Genomic DNA, 13,205 nt, shown 5'->3' on the forward strand with positions numbered 1-13,205 from the left:
GCGTGCCTTCCTGTCGTCAATAATCAATTTTCACGATGAAAAAATGTCACCTCGCAATTCGCTGCGTTGACGTTTATTGCCATCGAGCTGAAACCATTAAATTATACCGCGTATATCTGTATTGTACCTGTTATTTGTATATTTGAGGATAGCGTGATATAAATTTTTTAGGACCTGTAAAAATGTCACGAAACAAATTTCTCATATCATGAAAAACATTCCGCCGACGAATCGAAGCGATAAATAATCACGCAACGAAGAAAAAACAGCTCTTCTCGGTATTGAAAAAATTTCTGATTCCGGACACTTTATCGAACCTATTTTAATTCTTATTTGTATTTAGGTAAGAAAATATAACACCGATCCCCTCGCAGTATGAAATCTTGTTCGCGGCTGACAAATCAGATCCGATCGATTCTCTCCAGAGTGACCAAAAATAATCGATTTAATCGAAAATCCCGATTAATCGACTAGATACAATTGATTATTTTTCCTCGCAATCGTTTCTGTTTGTTTTGTTTATCCCCACGAACGACGCAATAAAGTATCAATTTACGTGATCAAAGTATCAATTATTATTAGTTATACTTGAAATTGAAAAATATTTCGAACGAAGCTGTAAATTGTAAAAAAAAAAAACTTCTCCACTTGAATTTTGGTTCCAGATGCACAAGTTTGACAAAATAGATTGATCGATTCCTCCGATTATATTTATCCCAGAGTGGCCATCGCTACCAGCTAAATTCGCAGCCTAGCGCTGCACGAATCCGCCATGCGAAACATTTGCATAATAGAAATATCTCCCTATGGCTGCAATGCACCGGCGCCCGTTACGCTTCAGGGTGCATGCATTCGCCGACCACCCCCGAGTCCCTCCGCACCTCCTTTACAATTGTTATTCCACTTGCGCTGCCTCCAGCTTATATTCTTCAAGCTAAGCCCGGAACAAACCGGCCTCGAGTTATGTCTGTACGTAAACGTACGTACGCGTATACATATACCTACGTTTGTGTGTGTGGGTGTGGGTGTCCGGGTTTCAGTATGCACGCGTTTCCGAGACGAGAAAAGGTAGGAAGAAAAGTACCCGAGTCGGTACGAAATTCATAATCCCACCTTGTTTTTTTTCTTACCCCGTACTTTTTTCAACGTTTCACGTGTCGTGATGGAAATTCGTTTTTCTTCGTTGTTTTTCTACTTCGTTATTCTTTATTAAAAAATTTATACGGATTATACCGTGTTTTGCTTGTCACGATTTATCCCTGCGCGTATCTTGTACAATTAATTAATGTGTTTTTTTACTAGGTGTAGGAAAAAAATTTCAATTACCAATCGAATATTAACAGAAAAATTTATACATCAATTTATTATTCGCAGAGCATAGTCTTGTCTTATTTTGTATGATTTTTGCGAGTATACTAAGATCTGCAGCGGGTGAATTTTTTAGCGGTACGCGGTATAACAATGTTGCGAATCCGTGATTTTCCACCTTTATTGAATATCAGCTAAAAGCTACTCTATATATGTGTATATATACGTATCTGTATTTTATATATATGTATAAAACATCAGATTACTGGGTAATTTCGTTACGTACGTAGCACATCGTGGTGACGTTATTTCAGTCATATTTCATCCCTCCAATGAGAGCTCCGTAGTTGACGTTGCAATATCGTTGTACAATTTCGATATTAGAAGGATTTCGTTGCACGTTACATGCGTGTAATAATCATTATTGCACGTTCGGTACGATTACCGTTACAAATATAATATTTGGATAATAGTTTCATAGTCAAGCGTTATACATTATTCATGTACTGGAAATTAACGCACGTTTCATTTTCCTAATACGTTTGCATTTAGAAACGAGATCGTAAATATGCTGGCAACGTTTTTGTGAATCTCAACTTTGTCGAGCAAAGACATTACCCGACCATATTTGAAATTTTTACGAGATCATTATTTAAGAATATATATATATATATATATATATATATATATATATAATGTATTCAAGTATTGCGAATAATTTTACCGTAATAATTTTTGCAAACTTTCCGAGATCTCGCAGGGGTAAAAATTTTATTCCAAAAACTTACGATCAGGGAGGAGGTACATAGGTCGTAATAATAAATTGGATGCATTTCCCATTTGCCTCCACGGGCGGTCTGATCATGTACCGGAAGTGGCTACTTGCCGTACGGAACACGCGGCCAGGCAACATTTTCGTTTAACGTACGTACGTGTGCCTAGGTAAGATGTATAGGCGAGTATGTGTGTGTGGGTGTGTTTTGTATATAGGTATATATATATACGCAGAATCCCTGGGAAGTGTGAAACGCTCGGGATAATAAGTTTGGAAAATTTGGGCATATGACGGTGTCTCGAGTCTCCGGCCTCGGAGGGAAAAGGAGGGAGAAGAGAGTAGTCGAGAAGGCACTCGCGCGTGAGGCTTCTCTCGAGCTTTTCCAACTTCAAAAGCGTCCCCGAGTCCCTCTTTACCTCCTCTCACTCTCACTCTCTCTCTCTCTCTCTCTTTTTCTCTTTCTCTCTTTCGCCTCGCGGGATGCGAAATCTGCATCCGTGGCTCGACTATCGATTTTTCGGGTCACGGTCGAGGACCTTCCGGCAGCGTTACCTCATCCGTCGCCGAGAAGAGAAAGGGGAAAGAGAATTCGGACTCGAAGCTTCCCCATATATATATATATGTATGTATGTATATGTATATATGTACGAGAAATCCCCACGAACAACACCCACGCAGCTCATAACGCGTTACGAACGCTACTGACGAGCTCCGTAATAACCGAGGAGAAAGAAAAAAATTCTCTGCAGCATTCAGGGGTGGATGTACGTATGAAAATGTTCGCGAAAACTTGTAAAGCTTTGTCCGGTAGTTCTCGGGTATTGAGCAGCTTTCATAATGTCTCAAGACTAGAAACTCTCGCTTTGATGAGTTTGTTGAGACGGAATTCGACACCCTTTTCATTAATTTCAATACGATGCTATCGATAACGGCAATTTATCAAATTTATTTTAGAGTTGTTAGGATAATTTTCCTGAACCTTCGAAGAGGGGAAAAACATTGCGAAAATTGCAATCGTAATCGAGTGACTGAATGTTGATTTTTTTTTCATTCAAATTTCTTTAAAATTGTTGAAAAATCGATGTACCACGTTGGGTTGTTTTGTTCGAATAACTGTTTTTCACAGATTTAATGGGACAGATTTTTTTCCGTTCATCAATCAACATCGGTGCAATCGTGAAAATTTAAAATGAACCGATAGCGACGTGATGATGGTAAAAAATATTCTTGTATTTAGAGAATCGTTTATCTAAAAAATATCGATTCATGATTCACAAATCTCACTAATCGATGTCAGTTTCAAAAACTCTTTGAACGTTGTTTTTTCATTCGTTAGTCTGAATAATCGACTCGTTGCTTATTTTCAAAACATAACCCATTCGTGTTTCGATGTCGTGTCTACCGATGTTGAAAAATTTTCATCCATACCGTGTCCGTCAAACGCACGCATCGCAGGGTGAAAGTAAAACGAAGAATAAATCCGACACAGGTATAATAATGCTCCGCAGTAATTCTTGCCGTAGAGAAAAATAGCGAATGTATGTTACACGTGTAAAAAATTTTCTTTCCTACGTAACTACATCTTCCGTGAAATTATTCGCATTCCTTCACTCACTTACCCACGCAAATGTACGGTGCTTAACTTTAATCGCGCTTGTTTTCACGTCATTTACATGTCACAGGATTACGCGCACGCACACACACACAAACACACACACACACATGTATAACGCTCAACTCTACGCTTATAGTGGGAAACGAATCGCGTTTATAATGTATAATAAAATTGCAGCTGGTGCCCGCGTTCGGGTTTAATTCGACTAAAGATTATATTCAAACGGTGATATAAATCACATCGAAACATTGTTATTGGTTATCGAAGAAAATCCCTCGCCCATTTCTTTTTTTTTTTTTTTTTTATATTCAATTCTTTTGTAACACTTGTTTATACGAGGACTCCGGGGAGAATTGTATATTTCCTCCGTTACAGGACAATAATAAACCCGTTTACCTGTATAAAAAAAAAACAAAAAAAAAAAACTTTGACCAGTTTTTCCTCATTTTCACAGGGAATGAGATGATATACCGATTTTCCGCAAGTTAAATATCTGTATCGCTTTGATTATTTTTATGTTTTGTCTTCCTTTTTTTTTTTTTTTTTACAATCTTTACTACCGACTAGAGAATTTAAATCTGAAAGATCAAAAATCCGTTTGACGGAGAATTTTTTACAGTACCGCTTGATCGACGATGAATATAGGAAAACACACACACACACACACACGCGCGCGCGCGCGCATTAACGGAAACAGAGAGCGAAACTTTGGATGCAGTTAGGAAATTTTGGGACTATTTAAATGGCGAGAATTCCAGCATGTATAACACATATCCGACTGTTTTGATGCGCGAAGTTCAACATCCGAGTCAGATTTCATTCCGACGGTGAAAGTGGACAGAATTCGATGCGAGGGAGAGCCCTTGCCCTACACCCTCCCCCTCCTCTCTCTCTCCTCTCTCCTCTCTCTCTCTCGTCGGTCGAAGACTCGGCGTCCCGACGCCTTGCGCCGCGTCACTCAACCCAACTCGTGATTCACTCAGTTCCGTCGGTGCGGCTGCCCGGAGCAAGTGCGTCGACGTATCGTCGCGAATTCCCGTGATTCCCGGTTTTGCAGATATCTCAGCTGCCTCGCGGTTTATCGTCGGTGTTCCGAGGGTGTGTCGCCTTGTTTTGTTTTTCTTTAACACGGAAATTCTACGACCCTGTGCGTCGCTGATCAGGACGCTGCACCCCGCCCTGAAACGCAAACGGAAACCGAAGGGCGAGGGCTGGGATATCCGTGATCAAAGTGCCTCTCGAGAAGAACGATTTTCTACCTTAAACGTGCATCGCTTCTTTTCCCTACCGGATATCTGGGATCGTTGGATGATTAGCCGAGAGGTAAGAACGTCTCGAAACTTGAGGCGTGAGGAAAAATAATTGAGTATCATTTTGGCAAGCGGGCGTTTCGGTTTCATCGCGAAATGGATCGTGACTTTTTTTTTAATGGTAATCGCTCTTGTTTGTGCTTTTGTCGAACTATGTTTCGCGCAATGTTTTATTCATCGTTGAGCCCAAATCTTCGCCCGTGTTATACCCTCGTAGATTCGTTGTAACGTGTAACGCACAACGTGAGTATGCGGTATAAGTTGGCGAAACGAGAATTGTACAGGGTGTACGTACGAAGAAAAGGGTCGACGACAATGATAAATCACAAGACGTAGAGGAATAAAAGTACGGGGGGACACGATGCAACAATCTATGTATTCCTTTTTCGTCTTGTATTGACAATTTTTGTGAAAGGATTTTATAACGGGATTGAAAAAATAACGCCGCTACGCTATCGGTACGAAACTGTTTTTACGATCGGTTTTTGCCGAGATCAGGTATTGTTGTTATTTTTTACCCGAACATTAAAGCCGGCGATGCGATGGCTGCAGGGTATATTGTAACAATTTTCATCCCGTTTTATTTATCATACCGAAGCTCGGTCGGTTACAGATTTGCGAAAAGTACGGTTCGGTCAAAGCGTTGTATGGAAACAGAAGTATGACGTAACGAACGTTTGAAAGTGCAGCTAAAATTAATCGAGTTGAATTTATTGTTAGGTGAAACAATATTCCCTTGAGGTATTGATAAAAAAAAAAATCCAAAAAAATTGGAAACCCATTAGTGTGTCATCTACGATTGCACGATTGTTAATAACTTTGAAAAGATCCCATTATTGAATTATTTCTGTAACGAAAAAACAAAAAAAAAAAAAAAATCGCATCGTTTCACCGATTCTGAAAAACCAGTACTCACATTATTATAAAATGAATTTTTTTTCTTCATTTTTATTATCGCCGAAGAACGACGCGCAGGAAAACATGCCAGCTGCACGAACGCCAAATTGTAAAGATCAGTCGATGTTTTTTGTGATTTTTGACCGCGAGCTTTGGTATGCCAATTAAACTCCTCCCCGTGCACATTATATTCTATTCGGTACATTCGGTTTTCCAGTGGTACACGGAATTTATATTACCATCGACAGGATTTACATATACATAGGGCATTCCGTGCCAACTTGATCTGCCGCCAACCCCCACCGTCTCCGATTTTTTACTTGAACTTTAATTTACTATATCGGGGTTCGAAAAAGTAACCCCTAAATTATATAGACTATTTTCTTTTTTTTTTGTTTTCCAACTCCGCTTAAAAGCTTCTTTTATTTTCGCACTAATTTATATTCCAATATCCGTCAATCGTGCGAAAAAATGAACAAAAAAAACATTCCCTTCCATTTGAATCTATGGCGAAGATTTTTTGTATTAACGATTTATACGCGCGACTGATCGACGTTGGGATATAAATTATTGCGGAAAATAAGAAAACTCTTTAACCAGTGGGGGGAAAAAAAAACTGAAATAATTCAAGGGTTACTTTGTCGACCCCTGAAACACCGTGTTAAAGTTCAAGCAAAGTCGGAGATGATGAGGGTTGGCATGGAATGCCCCACATAAAAAGATCACCGACGGTACGCGTACCTGAGTTATTCTCTCCGTTCGCCTGCAATCCCTGCGCATGGTTCATGCATACGTCACATCCGTTTCCGATGTCGATCATTACAGTTCCATACGAGTTTTCAACCTCCCTCGTCGTACACGCACAGCCATTAATAACGCAGCTTATGTCGAACAATGATCGTTATGATGCAAAAAAAAACAATAAAAAAACAAAGATAGTTTCATGGTGAAATGCGTTAAGTGGAATAAATACGATACGACAAGTTTTCTCTTCTTATAGAATTGCTCGTAAATACCCTTTTATATGAATATTTTCCTCGTTTCTTTAATCCACGTGTATTCAATCTTGAAGAAAATGTGCAAACTTTTCCGTTTCAGTATAACATGTAATTACCCTTTCTCCAGCGATACATACATACATAATTCGGTCCGTGTATACGTGCACAGGGTATTGAATAATTCAATATTCATGCTTTGCGAAGCTCGTGCTACTTTTGATTATGCTGATGCGAAAAGTGATGGGTTAAGTTTTGCCCTAGTGGCTGTGAGTATTTTCTTCCATACGCCATACCGCCACATAGGTACGGTATATCTATGCGTATAAACGTCAGCCGAGGCTGATTGTGAGATGTATTAAATTTTGCAAACCTGCTTGCATGGCAAGGGTTTTCATTCGCAGGAATCCCTCTGTCTGAAAATCCCGAGTCTTGTATCTAGTTACACCTTCTTTGAACTTTGACGTTTTTCGCTCGACGGTTACTTCGCTGCCGTAGCTGTGACTAGACGAGAAGAATTTTCCCAACAATACGTCCCTCCGATTCGTCGAAGGGGATACGTTTGCGGCTTGACGTAATGAAAATTGAAAAAGACGCCGCTGCGATTAATTATTGTCTGACCTGAGAAGTATAATTGGAAAACATGTGTACGTATACAACTCGTGATAAACAACGGAGACTGGACCTCTCATCTATATGTATATCTATATACATGCATGTGTGTATAATACGTAACGCGTGATATCGATACGTCCGAAAAACAAGCAATTAGCGGTACACGGGGGGTAATATTGTTGGCAAACTTTATACAGTCTGGATTACGAGGTGCAAAAATTATAACATACCAGGCGACAAATTAAACGTGCGCCAGGATTAATGAAAGAAATGCCAATATAGTGAGTCACGCCGCAAAGTCTGCAACCTTGCCCCCCCCCCCCCCAGATACTTTTGTGCTTCGACACAGCGAGGCAATTTCAAATTTGGCTTGCTTTCAAACCTCGAGTTTTGTGTACGCCTCACGTGCGACCGTCTATCACCTATACCTACATTCATTATCCATGTAAAACGCATATATATGTGCGTATATTTATATACATACGGCATGTACAGTGGACGTAGTATTTTTCACGGTGATAAACAATAACCGAAGATAAACGTGATGCATTATGCAATCGGCGATACGACGAAAGCTTCCCTTGCAGGTAGGCAACACCAATCGAGATAAACCAGGATTAAATGTGTCGAGTTGTTATTCACCTCCATCTCCGATTTCGTAATACGTCTTCCTTCTCCGGCCTCAACGTGTGCACGTGATGTATACATTCGTACATTCGTACGTAATATACTTACACGTAGGTATATATACTTCTACAGTAGAAATTTCCCCGGTGTTTTCCGACACGTATAAATTATCCTGCAAATATGAAATGCAGAAGAAGAAAGGTGCGCGTGATATAATATACAGTTTTCACACCTTTGTCAATAATCGTCGTTGTGTAACATGTATTATTGTCCTTCGAAGGATGATCAGTTTTCTTTTACTTTCACTTTTTTCCACTGTCTCGTTTGATTAAACGTTCGCCGGATTTTCGCGTATGTTAAGAAATTTTTTCATTACTTTTTGGCTGATTTATTTAATGATGACAAGAACAACAACGGTAATGACAATACTGTATAATACTCGTCGTGAAAGAAATCCGCTTCTTTCGCGCTACATAATTACTCCAACGTTCGTTTAACGATCCTTCTCTTTTATTTTTCGCTACGATATTTATAAACTCTCGGGTTTATTTCTGACAGCGAAAGGAAAAAGGAAAGAAAAATGATAAACGTACAGTCGTATATTGTAGTTATTCTTATATACTTTATGAAATATTGCCGAGTAAGTATTGAAGCTTCGTTGTACGGACACCAGGTGTGGTAATCGGTGAAAAGGCTCATTATATTTCGATATTCCGCGAGCGAAGTCGTGTTTCGTAAAAATTGATACGCGACGTTCATCATCCTTCGAGATATATTATAAGAAATTTAATTTAAACTTTTCCGTGACATTTCTCGCCTCTGTACGAAGTGGGCAGTAATCTTTTTTTTTTTCTTTCTTCATCACTATTATTATTATACTATTCTATAATACTTCGAACAAAGTGGAATAATAATTTGCTTTCATGCGTTCAGTAATGAATTTCTTATCCCTTGGATAAGTTTTTCTAACGCGGCACTAATGATCGTCGCCGCAAGGACTTTATAAACGAAATATCGTCATATTTCATATAACGGGATTTTATTACAGTTACAATTTATTCATCCATGATCAATTATATTTTCCGATCAGATTTCCTCAATAGGGGGAGGAGGCGGGGAGGGGGAAGGGGGCCTGAAAATACAGCAATCGCTTGCTCAGTGACATTTGAAATAAATGGTGTTTATTAAACGTGCCAATTTTATCATTTCGAAGGTTCATCAACTCATTCTGTATTTATTTATTTGATTGAATGATTGTAATTAATGTTCCGTTTATCTTTTTTCTTACAGGTAAGTTGCTCCATCGAACAGAGTTATCATGATTTCCAGTCGACGATCGAGTCGTGAGTAAATATCGTTTCGATTTATACATTTTTTCTCGTATTTTTTTTTTTCTTTTTTTTTTTTTGTTTTAATTTGAAATTTCAATCATTTTTACGCGAAAACACGTGAACCGATATTTTTGTGTTATTTATTTTATCGAAACGAGACATCAGACAGGTAAACTAATGAGTTTCGTGGAGAAAAAAAATTTACGAAAAGCAAGGATAAGATAACTTGATATACAGGACATTTGTTTTAAACCTATCGGGTAGCGGATAATCCACTCAGATATAGGTTGCCGGGTTACTCTCGGAAGTGGCAGGCGATAACTTGGGGTCAACCAATAAAGTAAGCCAATTAAACCGGCGGTAAGACTTCTTGATTCAATTTCCCGGGCAAAGAGGATTAGCCAAACGGAAAAACGGGGACAATATAAAGCAACGTCAACCCTTTTCCGTTTATGACGCAACTTGCGTTTTGAAATATATATATACGTATAAATTGAAGTAAAAAAAAAAAACAAAAAGTTTTAAAAAAAAAGTTTACGTACACTTTGAAACAACTGATTTCTTTCCTCTCTCTGAAATTCTAAGCGTTACGTTCTCGAGAAATCCGACGAATCTGGAATTTTCGAGAAATTTTATAGCTACGCTGTTTCAAGAGGGTGTATAAAAAAAATGTAATATTTTCAAATCATTTTAGTAGACACTCGGAATTGAACGTCCTTCTTTCAATCGTGTAAATTCATTCCCCCAACTTCCAAGACGAGAGAGAGTAAACTCTGAAAATAAATTTGACAGTTGATTGACTCGATTGAAATCTAGCTTGAATCTAAAATGTTAAAGCTGCGGGAGTTTATTAATAAATACTCGTCTGTCACACCAGCCGTGACTGAGGAGATTAGACGGTTTTTGGAAACCAATTCCCCGTTACGTTTGTGCGGGGGTGGAAAGAATGCGACCATGCTTTACGTTCCCTGATCTAATTACCGAAAGGCTGTTGACGGAACGATTGAAAGATTCCGACGTTACACGCTGTACGCTGAGAAAAATTTCAGTTGTTACAGTAACTAGAAAAATTCAGTAAAACAAGGTATCGTTGAAAGAACTGTTTGAATATCGTTGGAATTAGGAAAAACGAGGTACGCCTAACCATTTTGCGCTATTGTCGATCCTTTTTGTGTTATTGCAACGCAAAGTCAGTTTGCGAGGTTTACTCTACTTTTTTAGTCAAACGAGGCTTTAACGTCAATTTTCGCAACAGTTGCAAGAAAATATAGCAACAGCGATCGTAATGAGAAAGAATAGTCAACGGATAGTAGATTTTTTGGTAAGAGCTAGAAAACTAATTTTCATTTTCCACCTAGAACTATATTTTTGGATCGTGGTAAAAAATGAAAACAGTCAAGAACTGAGCGGTAACCGGAACTAAGAATTTCTCTCAGTGTAGGTGGATTGTACATTTCCAGCCGCGCCTTTCGAAATTCCCTTTCACCCGCCGTAACCTTCTGCGTTATTTTCCGTTTCTTAGAAACTCAATAACTTGCAGATGATAGGAAGGAGAAGTGCGTAGCAAGTAGAAGGAGTGACGGACGTTTTTTCTTAACAAGCCCCGATGCTGTTCCCATGCTTTTCACCGGCAACATTTTTCCCTCGAGATCCCTTTGTACAATCAACAGAAACGCCTCCAGCACCGTACGTCGGCTTTGTCTTGAGCGCGAACGCGATTTATAGATGCAGCAGGTTCTCAGAAAATTACTTGAAGCAATTTCCAATTAACTGTGAGGTGGCGGAAACGGAGACCGTTTAAACGGTTGGGTACCGAAAGATAACGGCGATAACGAGGAGGACGATGACGACGACAACGACGACGATTCCTTCGGGGAATTCCTTTCTCCTTGTATTTGAAAACTGGATCTTACAAATCGAATTAATTAACGGCAGTCGTTTTCACCCACTGAGACACAGTGATCGTCTTATTGACGTATGCCTTGGATAAAAGACATCTTTGAATACGGAACTACGACGCCTTTTAGTCGATTTGTTATTTGCCACAGCGTCAACCAGTGTTGAAATCAACCGCCATCCCACCCTTAAATTGGATCAGCTTGAAGTCAGTAACTGAAATTTAGTCAGCAATAATAAACAAAACATACTCATATTTTGAAAAGACAACTCTTCCCGATGTTTTGTTACGTTAACGTTACTGACATCAGCCTCGTTCAATTCGGGGGTTTTCACATCTGATTTTACAAAGTGAATCGTCAAGTGAAACGCGTCACGTCCAACTCCCATTCTCTCTGATTCTCTTTCTGTCTGTCTCGTTCGGACATCTTGACGTGAGCACTTTAAAGGAAACTTGATTTCAAATACTCGGTCCGTTTGAATTTGAGGTGGTCTTTGATACACCGTTACATATTAAAACCTCAACAGTCACGAAGAACGGGGCAATCCCAAAGTGTTGGGGGCCGATCTGTAGCAGAGCTAGTTAATTATTTTACGCTGACACAAGGTGTAAATACATCGGTTTTGGTCACTTTGGTACCGGTTGTGAGCATCGTTTTATTCGGTTGTCGCTCTATTCGTTACCTTTGGTTGAAGGTTGTCTACGCTGACACTAATTTTTCAACAATAAAACATGCCAGGTATTAAAATTTATTTCTAAAAAAACTTGCTGCTGAATAAATTGCATTTTTTAGGCACGATGATCAATTGCATAATAGAAGAAATCAAAGGTTAGATTGAGAAATATAAAACTTTATAAAGGTGGCCACAAATTATGCGTACGTAACATTCTACGCTCCTTAATATCAATACTGGATCTATGGCAAAAACTAATTGTGAAAAAAAAGATAAAAATATCACTGTTTTCTGTCCATTAATACCGAAAACAGTTGATTCGAGCACTACAGGAAAGAAAAAACGGACTATTGTAGAATCGGTCGTATTAGCATATCCGGTATCGAAAGCACAAAAGTATTTAATATAGATGCACCTACAAATTGAAGTAAAAACGAATACATATTCTGATAAAAGAGAGAATTGATAAACGAGGACACCGAGTTTATACGTTATATCGTTAACCGGCATCCGACATAGCGTGGAGAACGAATTTGTCTTACCGTAGCAGCGAGTTGAAGTAAATAGCCTTATCTGTTTTTGGCAAAGCCACGAGGACGAACTTTCAAGCTTGCTAATGGACAAACTTGCCCTTACGCTTAATATATAAAGCCGAGGAGCTTGCGATGTCACGGATGAGAGTTGCATCAACGGTCTCTCCTCTTCTCTCGTCTCATCTCGTTTTACTTCCTCGTCCTCATCTCTCAACTGTGACTTCGACGTCGAGCTACCGGAGTGACTCACAATCAGGGAGGATCTTTCGGGGGTTTAGCACGGGATGTCCGGAGTTGTAACGTCGGTTATGAATACAAATTTATTCCTTGGAAACGACGACGACCATGCCGGCGGTAGTTGATACGGCGTGGATGAGAAATTCAACGAGCAACTAACGCGATCGTCTGTTTCTACATCAGGGTGTAATATGCCAACACGTGTCGCGACACCGTGTCAACGTGACAGCTACCCCATGAAACTCATCAACGTCCGAAATTGATTAAACGGAGCTTGTCGGCGAATACGTGAATAAATACACTTTGGTAGTAACTGTCGTGCTTATTCGCATTTTCAAAAGCACATTTTCAGGTTCTCGCTTTCGCTTTCCAAATCCCAGACAAGAAATTT

General features: G+C 39.3%; 1 protein-coding gene across 6 annotated transcripts in view; it reads left to right on the forward strand.

The window, feature by feature from the left end:
• LOC124307921 (tyrosine-protein kinase Btk29A) overlaps window positions 1-13,205 on the forward strand; it is a 151,742-nt gene that overhangs the window by 100,278 nt on the left and 38,259 nt on the right. The window contains exon 1 of one of the 6 annotated variants that reach the window (XM_046770112.1): window positions 4,849-5,021. The exons of 4 other annotated variants lie outside the window; for them this stretch is intronic. Coding sequence is in view for 1 of the 2 variants with exons in the window: in XM_046770111.1 (XP_046626067.1) it covers window positions 9,461-9,485 (25 nt within the window). In the remaining variant the exon portion in view is untranslated. Of the gene's footprint in view, window positions 1-4,848; window positions 5,022-9,437; window positions 9,486-13,205 lie in introns of those variants that run through there. One more of the 6 variants, XM_046770111.1, reaches the window with a different exon arrangement.

The sequence above is a fragment of the Neodiprion virginianus genome, chromosome 6 (genome assembly GCF_021901495.1).
Source record: "Neodiprion virginianus isolate iyNeoVirg1 chromosome 6, iyNeoVirg1.1, whole genome shotgun sequence".
NCBI classification, from domain to species: domain Eukaryota; kingdom Metazoa; phylum Arthropoda; class Insecta; order Hymenoptera; family Diprionidae; genus Neodiprion; species Neodiprion virginianus.